Source organism: Coenobita brevimanus, chromosome 24, assembly GCF_032717465.1.
Source record: "Coenobita brevimanus isolate Jiangsu-jjx chromosome 24, ASM3271746v2, whole genome shotgun sequence".
In the NCBI taxonomy this organism is placed as follows: Eukaryota; Metazoa; Arthropoda; class Malacostraca; order Decapoda; family Coenobitidae; genus Coenobita; species Coenobita brevimanus.
This window is the reverse complement of record NC_136977.1, coordinates 1867184-1887142: the sequence shown is the minus strand read 5'-3', so window position 1 is coordinate 1887142 and position 19959 is coordinate 1867184. Positions and strand designations below refer to the sequence as shown.

At 43.6% G+C, this 19959-nt stretch overlaps 1 protein-coding gene across 1 annotated transcript in view; it reads right to left on the bottom strand.

Moving 5' to 3' along the window:
- Nucleotides 1-18730, bottom strand: part of LOC145393405 (uncharacterized) — a 26657-nt gene extending 7927 nt beyond the window's left edge. Inside the window, exon 1 of the mRNA XM_080267500.1 lies at nucleotides 18329-18730. Coding sequence (XP_080123626.1) covers nucleotides 18329-18577 — 249 coding nt within the window. The 5' untranslated portion in view covers nucleotides 18578-18730. The remainder of the gene's footprint in view (nucleotides 1-18328) is intronic.
- Between the last annotated feature and the right edge of the window lie 1229 nt (nucleotides 18731-19959).

Genomic DNA, 19959 nt, shown 5'->3' with positions numbered 1-19959 from the left:
ATCGTACGCCTCCGTTACCTCAGACCGGGATTATCTTTCTGCTTTGTCATTTACCATACATTAAGAGATAGAGATAGATAGTGTGTGAGAGAGAGAGAGAGAGAGAGAGAGAGAGAGAGCTACTAATCAGGAGTGGTAATGCATTCTAAGTGTTTACCAAGAAAGCGTGATATTGAAAGGTGATGACAAGATGACAATACCCTGGTGGTGGTGGTGATGATGGTGGTGGTGGTGATCGTAGTGGAAGTGTCGGTGGGTGATGACTGCGTGGAAGTGGTGATTAATGTGATGACAGGTAAGTGATAATGTTAGTAATGACTGGTGGTGATGATATGAGCTCCGGTGATGACAAAGGTGATGATGAAAACTGATGATGAGAAGCTGTCATTACTGGGCAAAAAGATAATAACAAAACAATGAGAGGACGGAATCTCAGTATTGTGGTGAGTGTAGTGGTGACGAGATCGGGTTGTGATGGTGATAATGTGATGATAAGTTATAATGACTGGTGATAGTTCTAATGTACGGTATTGTGGTGAGTGTGATGACAAGAGATGATGTAAGGTTCAAATGCTTGAAGGTGATGATGTCGGTGTTGTGGTGAGTGGTGATGAGGTGACGCCAGAGGGGGTGTAATGACAAAGAACGTGAGCAGCACCACCACACACCCACCTCGTCCTTGCCTACACCACATGTTGACCAGGCCCCAACACCTCCCCCCCCACTTCTTTGTGTGTGTGTGTGTGTGTGTGTGTGTGTGTGTGTGTGTGTGTGTGTGTGTGTGTACGATATTATGTACTGTGCATATACGGTATCAATATATATTTACATTATACGCGCATCTGAAGTATATGTGTGTGCATTTGTGTATGTATTTGCAGATATATCAGTTTTTGTGTATGTACGTGTGCGTGTTCCTATATCACACGTGGCCATTACAAAGGCCACGATGAACTGAAGTCACTATGTACGAATATATGCACACCTCAAGGCAATCATGTAAACTTTGAAATGCCTGGCCATGTGCACTTACCACACACACACACACACACACACACACACACACACACACACACACACACACACACAATCCTTCACCCACATGACAATTACGTAGTGAAGGACAATGAGTGGTGAACAGTGTAATGTGACACACAATTAACTCCAAACAATCACTAACCCATCTAATATACCATAACTGTGTGTGTGTGTGTGTGTGTGTGTGTGTGTGTGTGTGTGTGTGTGTGTGTGTGTGTGTGTAGCTGCTGGGGCGTTTTCTACAACCAGGCAGCTCCACCGCAGGGTCATATCTGTGCCACCACGTGAAGGCGTTCATCTTAAAGAGCATAAGAGAGGATAACTGCACTAAGCCTGTTGGTCCATGCTAGGAAACTGATGTCAAAGATCAAGAGCAGCTTATTATGACACGCAAAAGACAACACAACTAAAATACATAAATAAATAAATAAGATAATGATGATGATAAATAAATAAATAACTTACGGTAATTATTAAACACGATCGACTTCAAACATGTTCAAATTTAAAGGCTAGAACAATGTATCGTTATGCAGAGGTGATGGGGGAAGTAAAACAGTAAATATACATAAATAAACAGGGACATAAAAGGTAGGTGCCGGAAGTTACAACCCAAAATACACATTACGCGGAAAATATTGCGGATCGACGAACCGGCACGCACATAAATATACTGTACAACAAAATTCATACCAGACAGAAGAGATAGATAGACAAATAAATACAGTAGATAGATGGTATTACTGTAGTGGTAGTGCCAGAAGTAGTAGTAGTGGTAGCAATAGTAGTTCCAGCCCTAGGGTCAACTGAAATGTGAAACCGGTGGACTGCATTCCACCATCCTCCTTTCGGGGATAGGGAGGGAACTGAAGGATGTCTGTCTAACCAAGCAGCTCAACCGCCCAGTTACATTAGTGCCACCACGTGAAGGCATCCCTCACCAGCAGCACACCGTAGATAAACACATCAACACACAGGAAACCACAATCTAAAAATATGTTGACGGAATTTATCCTAAAAATATTGCTGAAAAAACTGCGATAGAGGGAAACCGTTACCATATATATATATATATATATATATATATATATATATATATATATATATATACAGTATATATATATATATATATATATATATATACATATATATATATATATATATATATATATATATATATATATATATATACATTGTATAAGAGAGAGAGAGAGAGAGAGAGAGAGAGAGAGGCAAATATTCCCGATACGTACTTGTCATGCCGGTCCGTGCGTCATTTCTGAGTGAAAGGGACTTCCATGTACAGTACAAGTACAGTATTAAGCTTTAACCCCTTCAGCCCGTGGACGTCATTTGCTTTACTCTTGGTGTTCCCTGACGACTCTCTCTCTCTTTGGGAGGTCAATTATAACCTCCATACCTTCTTCATTACGATAACCCTTTCCCAAATTGAATGAAATTGTCTGGAGGTGGCAAGAACATGCTTCACACACACACACACACAAACCTGATTCAGAGGGTTGTAGCTATTATCAGTGGCTTTGGAGATTTCCTAGTACTTCCTCTTCTGTGATTTATTTTGCCTGTTACTTCTCACTATCTTCTGTATGTCACTGAGAAAAATTGTGTCGATATTAGAAAGGTATAAATAACAGATAAGGTATTATACTGTAATAAGGAAAACAAATCACTAAGGAAAAGGTGTTACGAGGCCTCCCATGCCACTAAGGGTACGGTAAAAGGGGTCAAACGAACTACAGCCAATACACACAAATATTTCCGAGTGATACGTACTTTTTCCTGCCGGATCCTACGTCATATCCTAAAGGCCCCGCGGGAGTCCCAATATCCCTGTACTGGGCAACCGGCATATCCTACTTTCCCATCACTCCTTCCTACTTTCACCTCACTTCCCCGAGTCATCCTCACTTCTCAACTTCTTATCATTTCCTATTTTCATTCGCTCTTTAACACTTCACGTTTATAATTCTTTCTGTTCACACCTGCCTCACCTTACCCTCAACTTTATCTTCACTTTCCTTCATTTGCTTTACCTCCCAATTATACTTTCCTAGTTTCTTTCAACCAGCTCACCTTGTATCTTCACTTTCTGGACTCACCCTTTTCATATCCTTTCCGTCCTTTCAAGCCGTTCTTCACCTTCTTGACTCAATTCCTCTTCACCTGCCTCACTGTTCGCCCCCTTTTCATCCCTTCCTATATTCACTCTCTCTTCATGTCACTTAGTTTGCTTCACCCCCTTTTAGTTCGGTCTTCACTTCCTCTCCTCACACTGTTTCCCATTTCTTTACTTCCTTTAAATTACTTTCTTCACCTCTTCATCTCAACCTTGCCTCATTTCTCTATGCCCTCTAAAGCCTATCCATTACCTCACTGTGTCACTCTCACCTCATATGTCTCACCTTCTCTTATCTCTCTGATCGCTTCCTAATCTCGCTCTCTTCATAACTCTCCACTTGTCTCACCTTTCAACCTTCTCACCGCTTCCTAAATTCACTCACTCTCACAAAATCTGAAAGCCTGATTCTCCTCAACCTTCCCACTACTTCCTAGAAAGAACCATTAACTCTCTCTTGACAGTACTTCACTTCCGTTCTCGTTACCTCCCCTCTCCCCTCCCCTCCATCTCTCCTTATAATCTTTTCTCCCCCTCCTTATTACACCCCTACACTCCCCTCACCTGGCTGTTACTTAACCCCCTCCACATACACCACACCTAGACATCCCATTCCCCCGTCACCTTCAGATCACCACACCACTTACATCTGCCCTTTGTTTATAACAACCCCACCTCACTCTCACCTCCTTGACTCTAAACATTCATCTCACCTTCACTATCACACTCCTACATCGCCATTTACCCCTCACGTCAACACACCCTCCCCACCTTTAAACACTTATCCCACATCACCATCCACCCTCACCTCACCACACCCTCCCTCACATCTCTAAATCCCAACTCACCCTCACCATCCACCCCTTACCTCACCACACCCTCCCTCACATCTCTAAATCCCATCTCAACATCACCATCCACCTTCATCTCACCACACCCTCCCTCACATCTCTAAATCCCATCTCACCATCACCATCCACCCTCACCTCACCACCCCTGCTCTACCCCCGCCAGCACCTCAATCACGTGGGTGACTCAATAAGCATCAAGGTTAGGCTGTTTATGGCACCGTGGGGGTTATGGAGGTAATTCCACTCGTAAAGTTTGACATGTAATGAGAAACTGGAGTCACTGGATACTGATGCAGGGGGGACTGACAGATATAGACAGATATTAATTAACAGATAGATGAATGGATAAATATGCAGAGATATAGACAGCTGCTGAGATATGCATACCACACAGACCTTATATTCCTTTCTAAGTGTTCCAATATTAGTAGCTATCGAGGCTCAGAGGGGAGTGAAGAGGGGAAGAGAGATACCGATAGACAGAGAGACACACATAGATAGACATATGGACTGATAAATAAAAGAGAGAGAGAGAGAGAGAGAGAACCATAAAACAGGTGGGGCCAGTTCTTGACGGATATACTAAACAAGAGATAAGATTTCCACACAGGTAAACTACGAGGAGAAGGGGGTTGGGGAGGGGGGGAGGAGGCTGGGCAGGGGGTAGGAGGTTGAGGAGGAGGGGCAGGGAGCTGGGGAGAGGGGAAGGGGGAGGGAGAAAGGGGGGGAGTTGGGTTACATAGGCCTACAGATCTTTCACTTTACCTTGATCCAAATTTCGTTCCTTTACATCTTATTTCACGTAGTTCAGTGGCAGAACAAGGTAATATTACAATCCTACGTCCCTGTTACACCGCTTCATTTATTCTTACTACCCACAGACGAGTTTATTCATCTTCAGTTAGTTTATTCATTTCAGGGTAGTTTATCTTAGGGAAATTATTCATCTTAAAATTATTCATCTTGGGGCAGGTTTTCATCTTAAGGAAATTATTAATCTTAGGAAAATAATTCATCTTGGAGCAGTTTATTCATCTCAGGGCAGTTTATTCACTTTTCGGACAAATCACTCGCGCTGAAGAGGTTAGATCCGGCAATTCTGATATCGCAGTGTGAAATCACGTCTTATCAGTGGAAAATATAACGCGTATATAACCTGATAAATCCAACTTATGACTCTATGACAGGCCTATTTTATGTTATGTTTTCGATACTACTCCATTAATTTACTAAACATACAAAAGACCTTCTGTAATAAAAATAAACTAATAGAATAAAAAAGAATAAATAGGAATCATACAAATATATAGTCTAAATGCATTACGTTAGAAATGGGGAAAAAATAAGATACAGATAGGTGGAACAGACAGACAAACAGACAGTAGAGGGAGAATGAGAAAGAACCGAGAGAGAGAGAGAGAGAGAGAGAGAGAGAGAGAGAGAGAGAGAGAGAGAGAGAGAGAACCAGTCATGCCGATAAAGTTTCCGACGCGATATGTCCAGAAGGAAGTGGTGATAGCGGTGATAAGGGGAGGTAGTGTAGGTGATAGCAGGGTGATAGAGTTACAGGTGACGGGGCTATCTTGAACACATTCGTCTGTCTGTATATATTTGGCTATCATACTGTCTATTCAAAATGTTCTCCTGTCTGTCTGAACTCTCTCTCTCTCTCTCTCTCTCTCTCTCTCTCTCTCTCTCTCTCTCGTGTATAGATGCAGATATAGATAAAGATATAGACAGACAGGTAGAAATAAACATCCCAATGCTTTCTATCTGCCTGTCTATTATTCAACCTCTCTCTCCCTCCTCATATATATATATTTTTTTTATTAATGTAAGACCATCTAAAAATAACCGTATTATCTGTAAGGGCTGTGTACTCATGAAAGCTAACTCTCTCTCTCTCTCAAAACAAACCAGCCCCGACAACGTGACCGCGTGCATGAAGGAGCGAGTGTCTACGAGCATTGAATCACACACAAGGAAAATCTGTACCGGGGCGAAATGAACTGGGTGGAAGACGGTCACTGAGGCGGTAGGATCTAAGGGGCTTTGGATATTACGTAACACCTTTTCCTTAGCGATTAACTCTTACATCTGAATATCATCTAAGACTGATGCAAACTATGTCGAGATAGAAATACCATACAAGGAAATTTCAAGATGTAATATGCAAAACAAATCGGTAAGGAAGAGGTGTTACGAAGGCTCCCATGTGGCCTAATACGGTCATGATTCTCACTTTATGCTTGCTGCCTCCTGTCGAAAATATAACCTGTATCTAATCCCTTCAGTGCAAAAATTCTCCTTCAGCTGAATAAAAATCGTCTGGAGGCAGCAATAAAATAAATAAATAAAGAGGAGCATAGATTTGAATAGTATTTCAATGTTATAAGTTTAATTAAATCGTCAACAGGTGAAATGTAAACAGCGTCAGCCATTAGATCAGACAAGTTTCCATTTCAGTTATCGAATTTCCAGATAATTTTACTGAATTTAGGACACATCTCGATCTAGAAGGAAAAATACAACCTTAATTAACACCTTCACCATTACGTATCCTTCCCTAGGTGAAAATAAATGTCTAAAATTAAACAAAATTAAAATACAGCATATATAAAAAAATATCGCCACCAAAGTCCAGAGGTAAAAAATAAAATTGTCTTTTCCTAATTTCCTGTCTCTCCCCGTCTTCTCAATACTTTCCTACTCTGCTTGGGTCATTATTTTATTTTTATTTTTATTTTTTTGGTAAGGTTAGGGAAAATCCGGGAAAATTTACCGTTTTCCCTGATTACTGTTACTTGTTGACTTGGCTCGTGTGTGTGTGTGTGTGTGTGTGTGTGTGTGTGTGTGTGTGTGTGTGTGTGTGTGTGTGTGTGTGTGTGTGTGTGTGTGTGTGTGTGTGTGTGTGAGAGAGAGAGAGAGAGAGAGAGAGAGAGAGAGAGAGCACCCAGTGACCCTTCAACATCTCCTCCACATAAAGAGTAAGATGCCACGTTTCCTGCATGACCTTTCTCTTCACCCCTTAACCTCTCTCTCTCTCTCTCTCTCTCCCTCCGAACTGATTGTGTGTGTGGGGGGGGGGAGGAAGGACTGAAATATCTATGGGAGTGCTAGTGGAAGAAAGAGAGAGAGAGAGAGAGGGAGAGAGAGAGAGAGAGAGAGAGAGAGAGAGAGAGAAAGAGAGAGAGAATAACCTCATCCTTTGGGAGTCAGAGACCAGACTTCCTTTCTGACCTTTGTTCACCCCAGAGCTCCACCCTTCCACTTCTGTGTGTGTGTGTGTGTGTGTGTGTGTGTGTAATTCACCGGGTCGGTCAGGATCACTTTGATGGTCGTGATCGTCAGCTTTTACCCTCCCGGAAGGGAGCTGAGAGCTCATATAGTCCGATCTAAGGGCAAGGCTGTGACCTTCACACACGCACACACCCGTCCCCTTGCTCCAGGGGGACAGTAACCACCCACTTCGTCAGTGAAACTTTTCGCAACCTGAGCGAGGCGCGAACTCCCGTCCACCAGTTGGCAAGCGAGAACGTTACCACTGCACCAGCGAGCGGTGTGTGTGTGTGTGTGTGTGTGTGTGTGTGTGTGTGTGTGTGTGTGTGTGAGAGAGAGAGAGAGAGAGAGAGAGAGAGAGAGCACCCAATGACCCTTCAACATCTCCTCCACATATACAGTAGAGTAAGATGCCACGTTTCCTGCATGACCTTTCTCTTCACCCCTTAACTCCTCTCTCTCTCTCTCTCTCTCTCTCCGAACTGATTGTGTGTGTGGGGGGGGGGAGAGGAAGGACTGAAATATCTATGGGAGTGCTAGTGGGCGAGAGAGAGAGAGAGAGAGAGAGAGAGAGAGAGAGAGAGAGAGAGAGAGAGAAACCTCATCCTTTGGGAGTCAGAGACCAGACTTCCTTTCTGACCTTTAATCCCTTTATTCACCCCAGAACACCACCCTTCCATGTTTCTCTCTTTCTGTGTGTGTGTGTGTGTGTGTGTGTGTGTGTGTGTGTGTGTGTGTGTGTGTGTGTGTGTGTGACTGACCAGAAAAGTGTGTGTGTGAGTCAGTGTAAAAATAAGCTAATATTAATGTGAGACTGAGTGTACGAGGCAGTGTGTGTGAGTAAATATGTATGAGGGCGAAACTGACTGTGTGTGCGAGTGTGATCGAAAGTGAGTGTACGAGTGAGTGTGAATGTGCGAGTTGAGTGCGACAGTGAGTGTACAAGTGAGTGCGATTGTGCGAGTTGAGTGCGAAATTGAGTGTACGAGTGAGTGCGAAAGTGAGTGTACGGGTGAGTGCGATTGTGCGTGTTGAGTGCGAAAGTGAGTGTACGAGTTGTTGCGATTGCGCGAGTTGAGTGCGAAAGTGAGTGCGATTGTGCGAGATGAGTGCGAAAGTGAGTGCGATTGTGCGAGATGAGTGCGAAAGTGAGTGCGATTGTGCGAGTTGAGTGCGAAAGTGAGTGCGATTGTGCGAGTTGAGTGTGAAAGTATGTGTCAGTATTTGCGAGTCAAGATTGCTTTTCCATGTGGGTGGAGGTGGGAGAAGAGGGATTGTAGTGAGGGAGGGAAGGAGAGAGAAAGCTGGGAGGGGGAGGGAAGGAAAGAGGGGAGAGGGAGGAGGGAGGGAAGGAAGAGGTGACGTCACTAACCTTGGTCTCCTTGTGACATCGAGCGACACACACACACAAACACACACACACACACAAACACACACACACACACACACACACACACACACACACACACACACACACACACACACACACACACAGGCTTCTCATAAAATATACACTCCCAGTCAAACGCCTAAACTTACACAATCACATCTTGCAGTCATCCAGTCTTACAATTTTCCAAGCGTCTTTCCTCTTACTATTCATGCTCTCTCTCTCTCTCTCTCTCTCTCTCTCTCTCTCTCTTGTTTGCAAAAATCACAGTACTTCTCTTAAGAAATTAACTTCACAGAGGCTGGGTGTGGTGAGCCGACTCCGTGCTTTCTTAAATCTCGTATAGATGAGTGTTTAGGGACATTATTCGCCCGTGTGGAGGAAAGAAAAGTGGTGACTGTGTGTGTGTGTGTGTGTGTGTGTGTGTGAGAGAGAGAGAGAGAGAGAGAGAGAGAGAGAGAGAGAGAGAGAAAGAGAGAGAGAGACAGAGACAGAGACAGACAGACAGACAGAGGGAGGGAAAAAAGGGCCAGAACATGAACGTCAACAAAAAAGCCAGAACATGAACGTGAACAAGAACCAAAAAATATCAGAACGTGAACCAAGCTTGAGGAACAGACTGAACCACCCGCAAGAACCCGCCTAACGGATAGCCACGAACCGCAAAAAGAACCCCTGGGCAGCTGTCAACATCCCCCCCCCCCACCTTCCTCTCTCTCTCTCTCTCTCTCTGGGGGGTAAGGAATAAGTGAGAAGTGACAGGGGGAGATGATGCAGAGAATAAGGAGGGGGAGTGGGAGAGGGGAGAAGGGGCGATGAAAGGTGTTGGGGAGACGAAGAGTGTGGGGAAGGGAGGGAGAGGAATTCAGGAAGGAGGGAGGAAAAGGGAGAATAAAATGGAAAGGGAAGGGAGAGGAAGGAGGATGGGAGGTTGGGAGAAAGAGGGGGATAAAAACGGGGAGATGGGGGAGGGTTAAGATGAGGGTAGGAGGGTAGTTGGGGAAGGAGACAGAGAAAAGGGGAGAAGAATGGGATGAGGACGAAGGGAGAAGGAAGATGAGGGAGAGTCGTAGGGAGGAAGAAGGATAGGATGGCGAGGGAGGGTGAAGGAAGGATGGGGAGGGGGCAGGAAGGAGAGAGAGGGGTTTAGGAAGGAAAGGGTGATGAAGGAATGGAGGAAGCGATGGGATGGAAAGGAATGAGAAGGAAAGGGAAGGGGAGGGAGGGGAGACAGGTAGGGGAAGAGGAAGGGGAAAATGGAGAGGGAGGGGGAAAGAGGAAGATGGAGGGGGAGGTAGGGGAAGAAGATAGAGGGGGAGGGGGAAGAGGATAATGGAAGGGAAGGTAGGGGAAGGGGAAGATGGAGAGGGAGGGGGGGGGGGAGGAAGGACCGTGGGAAGGCCTCTCACATGGTTAATGAAGCCTGAAGCCTCCTTTGTAAATAATACACAAGAAACCTCTCATTGTTACACCCATAGTCATTACACACACACACACACACACACACACACACACACACACACACACACACACACACACATGACTGATCATTTTCTATCTGCTTATTGAAGGACGTACTTATGTAATCCAGTTCAAGGTAATGGCACTTGATGTTACTAGTCGATTTTTTGACTCCGTGTAAATACCACTAGGCATGGAGAGAGAGAGAGAGAGAGAGAGAGAGAGAGAGAGAGAGAGAGAGAGAAACATTATTATACTGAGCTGTCGTAAATCAATAAAACAAGCCACTGAGCCTGTTCTCTTGGCCTTATTTTTTTTTTTAGCACCTCTTCTTAACCAGCTGGAGTGAAAATGTGACAAATTAACATCCATTTCTGTTATTTATGCCGACTTATATCCATGTTGAAATTCTAAGAGATAAAATTAACGTAAAAAAAGGCAAAGAAAGAGGCATAAGTCTTTAATAGCTATCAATGTGACTCCTTAAATACCGATTCAACTCTCAAGCTAACAGTACAATACATGATTTTATTCAGGAGAGAAAAGTACTTGGAGGCAAATATTTAAGGTAAAAGTGTCCTCGTGGTGAAGAGGTGTAACAGGTAGAGGGTAGAGTTGTAGGCAGCCATAACCCACATTGGTCTAGCCTAAGCAGATGGTTACTCTCACTCTCTACAGTTGCCTAGTTAGTTAGTCATCTGTCTATATATCTGACCAGCTGGCTATCTATCTACCTGTTACTCAGCCTCCACTCTCACTCTCTTGGTTACCTTATTAGTCATCTTATGTCTATTTTGGCCATCTGTCGATCAATGTTTATAAATGTCTTTTTAATCAATTATCACCATCAGTCTATTATCTCCCATCATCTAGTACTGTATATCTTTCATCTATCTATGTATATCTATCAATCTATCCATCTGTCTACTGGAATCGTTTAATTAACAAAAACTCATCAATCTTTATATCAGCTATTATCAATACTATCTAACACTCATAAAAAATCCTTATCCTCATCACCACCACTATCACCATCATCATCATCATCATCATCACAAAACCTTGCTTCCCTACACCATAAATTCCATTCATCAATTTGCATACAAGATTAAACCTTACAATACAACTCCAGCCATATATCATTCACTAACCAGTAATTATCAACCCATCTATTCATTATACATTCCCCCAGCATCAACATGAATAATGAATGAAGTCAAGTTGAAGAGGCGGCTGTTTCATCTCTCTCTCTCTCTCTCTCTCTCTCTCTCTCTCTCTCTCTCTCTCTCTCTCTCTCTCTCTTATTTTCACCCTAACGAATATTGCCTAATCATCTGCCTACTATTATCGTCCTTCCTTCTCGTTACTAAAAGTACTCTATTCATCATTTCCTCACACCATCAATATCTTTAATGGTCCCTGCATCATTATCTTCACATACACACACACACACACACACACACACACACACACACACACACACAAACACTGAACACACGCACCCACCCATCTATACACTCACAGGCCTATCCGTAATATAAACACAAACACAAATCCACCCCCCCTCTCTCTCACACATAAAACAGTCATTTCAACGACTCTCTCTCTCTCTTAAAAAATGCCCTTCACCTTTTATTTGTTACTTAATTTCCCCTCCCCCTCTCTTAAAGTGCCCTTCACATTTTCTTAGTTACCGTACTTAATCTCTCTCTCTCTCTCTCTCTCACCAACCAACCATCCACCACCGCCTTGCATATCAACACTTTCACTCTGCAACATAAGCAATAACAAGCAACAGATGGCCACAGTACGTAGCGTTACTCAGCCTGCATGCAACCACCCCTCCCCGTACCGTGCAATCGTGGCAACAAGCATGCAAGAACCAGAACAAAGACAAGCTCATTAAACTCCCTTCTGCTTTAACTGCATGGCCCCAGGAAGTAGTTAGAGGGTAATAGGGGTGACGAAAGCATGTATTTTTGATAGGATACTCGCCCCTCGGAGCCGGCTGACGTTCTTTCCAGTTAATTCTTCCTTCTATAGTTCTTTTACCTTAACTTGGCCCAGATTTCCGTCCGGCAGCTTATTACAGGTACCGTACCTCAATAAAGAAAAGGACAGTGCCAGGGACCTACATCCTTTCCATAGCACTTCTTCATGACTAGCACCAAATTCTAGTGTTAATCTATTGTTACAACTCAGCACTCACGACGGATCGATGGCAATTTTCGGCCAAGTTAGAGTAAAGAGTATAGCTTATTCTTCATTTAGGAAAGCTCTCTCGTACTGACGGGTTAATGAAGGCTGTATTTAACCCCTGTAGTTCCAAAAGTCTTCCCTGAGCCAAATAAAAATAAACAAGAAAAGTACAATGATATGACCATTTTTCCCAGTTCCGTCAGTAGAAAATTTACAACTGGCGAAATACAATGAAAAGCCCTATCTCTACTAATGTCTGTTTCAGATGAGTTCGATTTTTCAGCAGTGTATTCGTCAGACTTTGGGAAGGTACTTGTCTGTCTATCTGTTTGTACGTCGCTTAATCGGATTAGTTTCTTCGTACGGTACGCCTCAATCTACAGAAGTTCATGTCCAACTATTAAATTTTTTTTTATGAGCGGAGGACACATGTAATCTGATTTTTTTTTTACTTAATTTGTTTTTCCTTCCTGTTTCATCTTCTGTAAAAAAATAAAATAAAATAAAATAAAATAAAGCCCCAGGAAGTTGCATTAGGGTAATTGGGGTGAAGTAAGCATGTACTTAGATAGGGAAACTGGTCCGTAGCGTCGTCCCTTAACGCGGCGCTGTGTTGCCTAATGGAGGGCGTTTTGTAATTACGGGTTGCGTTGCGTAGGTAAGGCGAGGTTGCGACTGTGGAGACACCTTGACGTAAACAAACGCTGAGGTATATTTTAAAGAGTTACGTGTTGCCGCCCCTCAAGGATACAAGGGTGAGGATTGCGTAGAGATGGAAAGGAAGAAAGAGATTAATAGTACGGTAATGAAATAGAAATGACTGTTGAGTGAAGAAAGATTAGTGTTGTCGTCCCTCAAAGACTGAAGGGAAGGGTTACGTAAATAAGAAAATAAATACAAGCAGGCGAAGGAAAGAAATTAAGTAATGAATGAAGGAATATTAGTAAAAGGACTGTTGAATGAAAAGTAATGTAGCTACCATACAGGCTACTTGAGTTACATGCGGCCCTAAAGACATAAATAAACTGTTACATAAAGACTTATACGTCCACATTAGGCTATTTCCCTGGCGTCTTGTTATTACGCCGAAGGTTAAAAGGCTGATGAATGAAAACAAATAATTAATCTCTACATTCCCCTGCTCTTTGGACAGAATTTAAGTGACAATGTTTTCACTTTAATTTGGCCCAATTGGAAAGAAAGAATATGCCCAACGAAATAACATCTGAGGAAGATTCGGATATTACCTACGTAACAAAATAATACCTAACAGATCAAACCTAACCTGACGCATCATATCAAACAGCAGTGTGCCAAGAAACATCCCAAGCCTCACACCTTAGGAACATCAGCCAGCAGATAGGAGAAAGAACCAGAAGTTAAATATTTAGGAATATTCACAACCAGAAGAAGGTGAGAAGCAGAAGTGAAGTATCAGCTTAGGAATATTAGCCAGCAAAAGGAAGTGAGAAGTGAAATAGTACATACATCACCTAATCCTGTGTTGTCCCATGCGGAGCGTAGGAACCCGGGGCTAGGCAAGTTGGTCCTGACATTTAAGATAAGAATGACCAGCCTCACTCATCCCTGAGTGGCATTACGTGACCAATAAACCCCAACCACCCTTTGGATATAAACCTACATAAGCTCAATCCGGCTGGAGCACACCCACTAAACCACCAAGCGCCATAGTTTGGTTATATGGTTACCACCTAGGGTAGTAAATGTATTTTTGGTGTACATGAAATCATTTGACTTCTCACTCATTGCAGAGTCATCCGTAGACAGACGGAAGAGGAAAGACAGAAGAGGAAGGTAGCACCACATCGAGTGAGTGGATGGTGAAGGCCCCCATCTACCACCTAGAAGTGAAATAGTAGCTTTGGAATATGAGCTAGCAGAGTGAAGTGAGAGGCAGAGGTGGACTATTGGCCAGCAGAGGAAGTGAGAAGCAAAACCGAAATATGACGTGAACTCTTGTAAACTTGTCTTCTATTGTATATCCATAAATTTGCTGACACCAATATTCTTCTTGACGCTTGATAACATGACATAACATCGGCGAGAATTTTCATAACAACAGGATACGCTTAGGCTGATTATTGCCCTGGCGACTGACAGGACTTGGTATAAACAGGAAGTGAAATACGCTCCCCACCTCTCTCTCTCACACACACATACACGAAAAAGGTAAATAAAAGCTATATATGGTGCTTTAAATGCTTAAAAAAACACACACGCTTGAATAAGAGAGAGAGAGAGAGAGAGAGAGAGAGAGAGAGAGAGAGAGAGAGAGAGAGAGAGAGAGAGAGAGAGAGAGAGTTACAAATCAGACATGTGAGGTGAAGTGAAAGGTCATAATAGAGGGGGAGGGTAACTTATGTAAATGGAGACAGCCCAACCCATGCTGACCTAACTTTGTACCTTACCCAACCCAGCCCTCTCCCACGACCTTCCCCACGACCACGGCACCTCTACACGACCCGCCACGACCCCTCCAACACGACACCTGCCCCAACGACCACGAGGGGACGACCACAAATGGACTGTGATTGTGTAGTTATTTGCTTTCTTTGCGCAACCACACGCCTCCGGATATGCTAAAGTTAGGTGTGTGTGTGTTGTGTGTATGTGTGTGTGTGTGTGTATAATGTATATGTGTGAAGACGTTATCATCTATCTTTACACATCCGTAACTACACTCACACAGACACACAAACACACCCTTCACACACCCTCATCTCACGCTTTCCCACCCTTATCATAGTCTCACAACCATTACCACTCACTTTCACACGCCCGTAGCTCAATTCCATAACCATACCCACACCCACACACCCACCACGCACCCACGCCCACACTTTCACGTCCCTTGTCTTTCATCACACCCATCATTTCCGTCCATCATCACATCACAAGCTCCTTCACTCAATACTATCACCAAATATTTTCATAACATCATCTTCACAGGCAGTTCTCATTACAAGTCAGAGATATGGTCCAAATAGTCTCTCTCTCTCTCTCTCTCTCTCTCTCTCTCTTTCACACACGTAAACTGTCGAGAAACTAACACAATAATTCAACCCTTTGCATTCGATGGCGTATTTTTCTTTATTTCATTTTTGCTATCTTAAGACGATTTTATTCAGCATGTACACGAGAGATTTTCATAACTGGAGAAGCTATATACGGTTTTCACTAACGCGGAAGGTACGAAAGATGAATTAAATCGTCTGGGGCTAGAAAGAAAAAAACTGTAAAAAAGACGTGACGTTTACCTGATAGCAATGTAACTTTAAAGATGCAATTTTTGGTCCTACAAACTTAATATACACCAAGAACGCCAAATACAACCTCATATAAGAAGGACTACTTGCCTTCCCATTCTTAAGCTAGTCCACACCCAAATTTCCTAACCCCTATAGGCTACACCCATTGGCATACACCTTCTGTTTCACCACAAACCTTCACCACACCACCACACACACCCAACACACCATTACGACGGGGGAAAATTTAAAGAATACAAAATACACCCCTCTAAAACCACAACACCCCTTCCAGTACACCTTCACATCTCCCATTCCCAAATACACAACCACACATCAACACCCGCACATCCTCTCACACACCCTATGAAACATCCATGACCACCACACCACGGTACAACACTACTCACCACGCCACCACACTCCTCATCACAACCTCACACACCCATCATAACACCGTCACACTTTCAAAGTACCACCACAATCTCTTATTAACGCCACACTCCCACACAACACCACAACACTCAACATCAAACCTCCCCACACCTTCATAACATCACCAAAACCTCACTCAAACACCATACTACATACTCATAACACCACCACACCATCCCCCACATCACGCCCACCACCTCCTCCCTACACCACCTCACGTCCACCACACCCTCCCTACACCATCTCACGCCCACCACACCCTCCCTACACCATCTCACGCCCACTACACCCTCCCCACACCACCTCACGCCCACCACACTCTCCCCACACCACATCACGCCCACCACACCCTCCCCACACCACATCACGCCCACCACACCCTCCCCACACCACATCACGCCCACCACCTCCTCCCCACACCACATCACGCCCACCACACCCTCCCTACACCACCTGACGCCCACCACCCAGTCATCACAACGCCCACAGGAGAGACAGAGTGGGTGGAACAGATTACCCCACCTCCTGTTGCCGGGCTAAGACAGAACCGGTATCGCTTTACTGTTTTACTACCTTTTGTTGGCTCTGAGTTTTTTTTTTCTTTTTTCTTTTTATTTTTTTACATTAAAGTCCTTCACTTTCCTTTGTCTTTCTTTGTTATTTACGGTTTGGTGTTCTATTGTTCTGTTATTTTAGTGGATAATTCTCTCTCTCTCTCCCCATTTCTTCTTCCTTCTCCACTTCCCAATTCATTTTCCCTTCTCTTTCTTTTTCCTTCATTGCATCTTTCCACTGCTCACATTTCCCACTGGCGGAACGAGGTGAGAGAGAGAGAGAGAGAGAGAGAGAGAGAGAGAGAGAGAGAGAGAGAGAGAGAGAGAGAGAGAGAGAGAAGGTGCTTATATCATTAACTTCCACTTCCCAGTTTGTGGAAGTGAGTGAGTGAGAAAGCAATTTCGTGAGCTGAGTTAACGGGAGAACGAATTTGTGGAAGAGAGAGTGAGTGAGTTAAAGAAATTGTGAGATTTGGGGGGAAGCAGAAGAGTTAAAGAGACAGTGAGTCAATGTACCCTACTCATGAACGAGACAACTCTAGTATCATGTTCCAGCTAACAACACTTAACTTATTTTACTGAGAGAGAGAGAGAGAGAGAGAGAGAGTATACCCATTACCTTAAGGGGCAACTTATCTATTCTAATCTAGCTAAGGAGAGAGAAATACATTCGCCACTGAGACACCCCGAGGACTGAGGCTTAAGAGGAAGGAGAAGAGATAGAAAGAAGAGAGAAAGATGATGAGGAAGAGAAATAAGGTAAGACAAAAGGAAGATGAAGACGAAGAAGTAGGAGGACAGAAAGGGAAGAGGAAAGGAAGAAAAATGTGGAATAAGAGAAAAGGGAGAAGTGGGGGAAGAGGAAAAAGATGAGGGAAGAAAATGGAGAATGAAGAGGAAGAAATGTATGAGATGAAGGATGGAAAACAAAATTAAGGCAAACTAATACAAGTAGCAAAATAAAACAGACGAAAACAGAATGAGGAAGGACAAAAATAGGGAAGTAAAGGACAAAAATAATGAAGGAGTCAGAAAGGAGACAACACAAGGAGGAAGAGAAGGGATGACTAAGACTAATTACACACGCGTGAACCTGGGAGGCGCTAAATGATGACAAACTCGGTGAACTGTGCGCACCGGTTCTGATACCGTTGTGCCACGGAGCAGGAGCACCAGGAAGAGGTAAAGGATGTTCCCGGAGGAGGAGGAGGAGGAGGAGGAGAAAATACAGTGGAGGAGGAAAAGGAATGATATGGAAGGCTGGAGTAAGATAAAGAAACAGTCTTTAGCTGCATTTAGTGACTCATGCCTTTCGGGTTTCTTACGCTAATGCTCGACATAAATGGAGGTAATCATTTTTCCTTTCTTTTTTCTACTTTTAATGCAAATGAAAGGATACAACGGCTGAAGGCCTGCAAAATTAGACCCCACAAGAAAGTCGAAACAAATGAGAACCAACACCACGATCAATTCAGCTGAAGAAGCCCAACTGCAGGTCACACAGTGTAAGAGACTGAGAGCTGATTATATTTACCTAGGGGGAAACTGGGCACCCAGGAAAAAAGAAATGGCTTAACGAACAAAGCAAAAATCAGTAAAGCAATGCAAAGATGAAAAGTCTGACAAAAGCTGGAAACGCTGTAAATAGGCATTGGTTTATCTATTTATCAAGAACAGTACAGAAATAACAATAGCTCCTGGACTTCATTACTCACCCTTCTTTCTCTAGCCTGCCGCTCGAAGCTCCGATACTTGTAGTTGAGGAATGAGTTGCCTGCGACCATGGTGGTGATGAGCAGCGCCCCCACCAGGAAGGTCATGAGGTTGGCGACGGACACCACGGGGGAGTAGATGAGCTGGGGGATGCCGGCGAAGAGCAGGATCACCCCTACCGACCCCACCACCGACAGCACACACTGGGCCGACGAAAACACCGTGGCCAGGCTAAGCGAGGTGCGGGCCATCCTGAAACTGCGCACGTTCGATTCTGAAGTCCGTAGGTTAGGGCTTGAGGAGTGGGAATGAGGATTTTGAAGTGGAGGTTGGAGGTGGGAGTAGATTTGAAGGCTGGAGTCTGGAGTTAGCGCTGTGAGGATGAGTGAGGGGCTGGAGGTTTGAGCTGGAGTTTGATCTTGGAGTCTGAGGTTTGGGGTTGGCGTCAAGGGTCACTATGGAGGTTGGGGTTCGAAGTTAGGGGGTTGACGTTCAGGGGGTTACGAGTTATTTTTTCCACAAGAGAGTTTTTCTTCTAATCCACAAACGTCATCTTTATCACAAGACGCAGTTTAGTCACATCATTTTCTTTAACAATGCGTCTTTTTTGTTATCAGTAATTAGTAGTTTTTACCTGTGTTGAAAGACGCAAGGTAGATCAGTGAGACGGGCTTAGTTCTTAATTACTCACACAAGACGTCGCTCAGTTACGTTGCTTTCATCCATCGTCATCTGCTCATGCGTCGTTTTTATCAACTTGTGTCTACTGTGCGTCGTCTTTAATTAACCAGACGTCGTTCTTTAGGCACAGAACACGGCTTGGTAACGTCAAGAAAAGAAAGGTATATATGAGACGCACAGACAGGCAGGGGAGAACTAAAACAAGACGCTCTGACGCCTTTTTTTTCTTCTCTCTTCCTGCAAGGGTTTTCGGCACTGTCTTCCTCCTCGTCGGGTTCCTTCACTTCCTTCTTACCATCCCGACACCTGAAGAAAAAAAGAAAAAAAAGAGGCAGTGAGAAAAAAGTACAATGTGGATCCTGACAAAACGAGAAGAAAATTGGAAGAAAATATTGTACTTTTAGCATTTCTTTCATTCTTTTTAGAATGAATCTCAAAAACAGAGAGAGAAAAATGGAAAACTGCGATAGATTCCGACAACTGAGGCGGCAAGTAAATAGAGTGAGAGAGTGAGAGAGAGAGAGAGAGAGAGAGAGAGAGAGAGAGAGAGAGAGAGAGAGAGAGAGAGAGAGAAGAAAAACCATCAGTCTAAAAAATGCAAGTAAGAAAAGGGTGACAAGGTGAAAATAAAAAATAAAGAAATGAACTAGATCCGACATTCACGGAAGTCAAGCAGAAAAGAAATACAGAGAAAAACACGTAACTATGAGAAAAAACGCAGGAAAATGTAAAACACACACACACACACACACACAATAGATCATAGTTCCGCGTGGCAGTGTTCCGGGTCTTTGTAAACTATGGGAAAGCTGGCATCGGTGTATTTACCTCAATGTCAAGCGTTATGGAGGTTTATTTTTTCTTATATTTCCCCTTTTTTTAACGTTAACTTGGCCTGCAATTGCCATCTCTCCATCCTGAAATCTGAGGACAATAGGTTAATATTAGAATA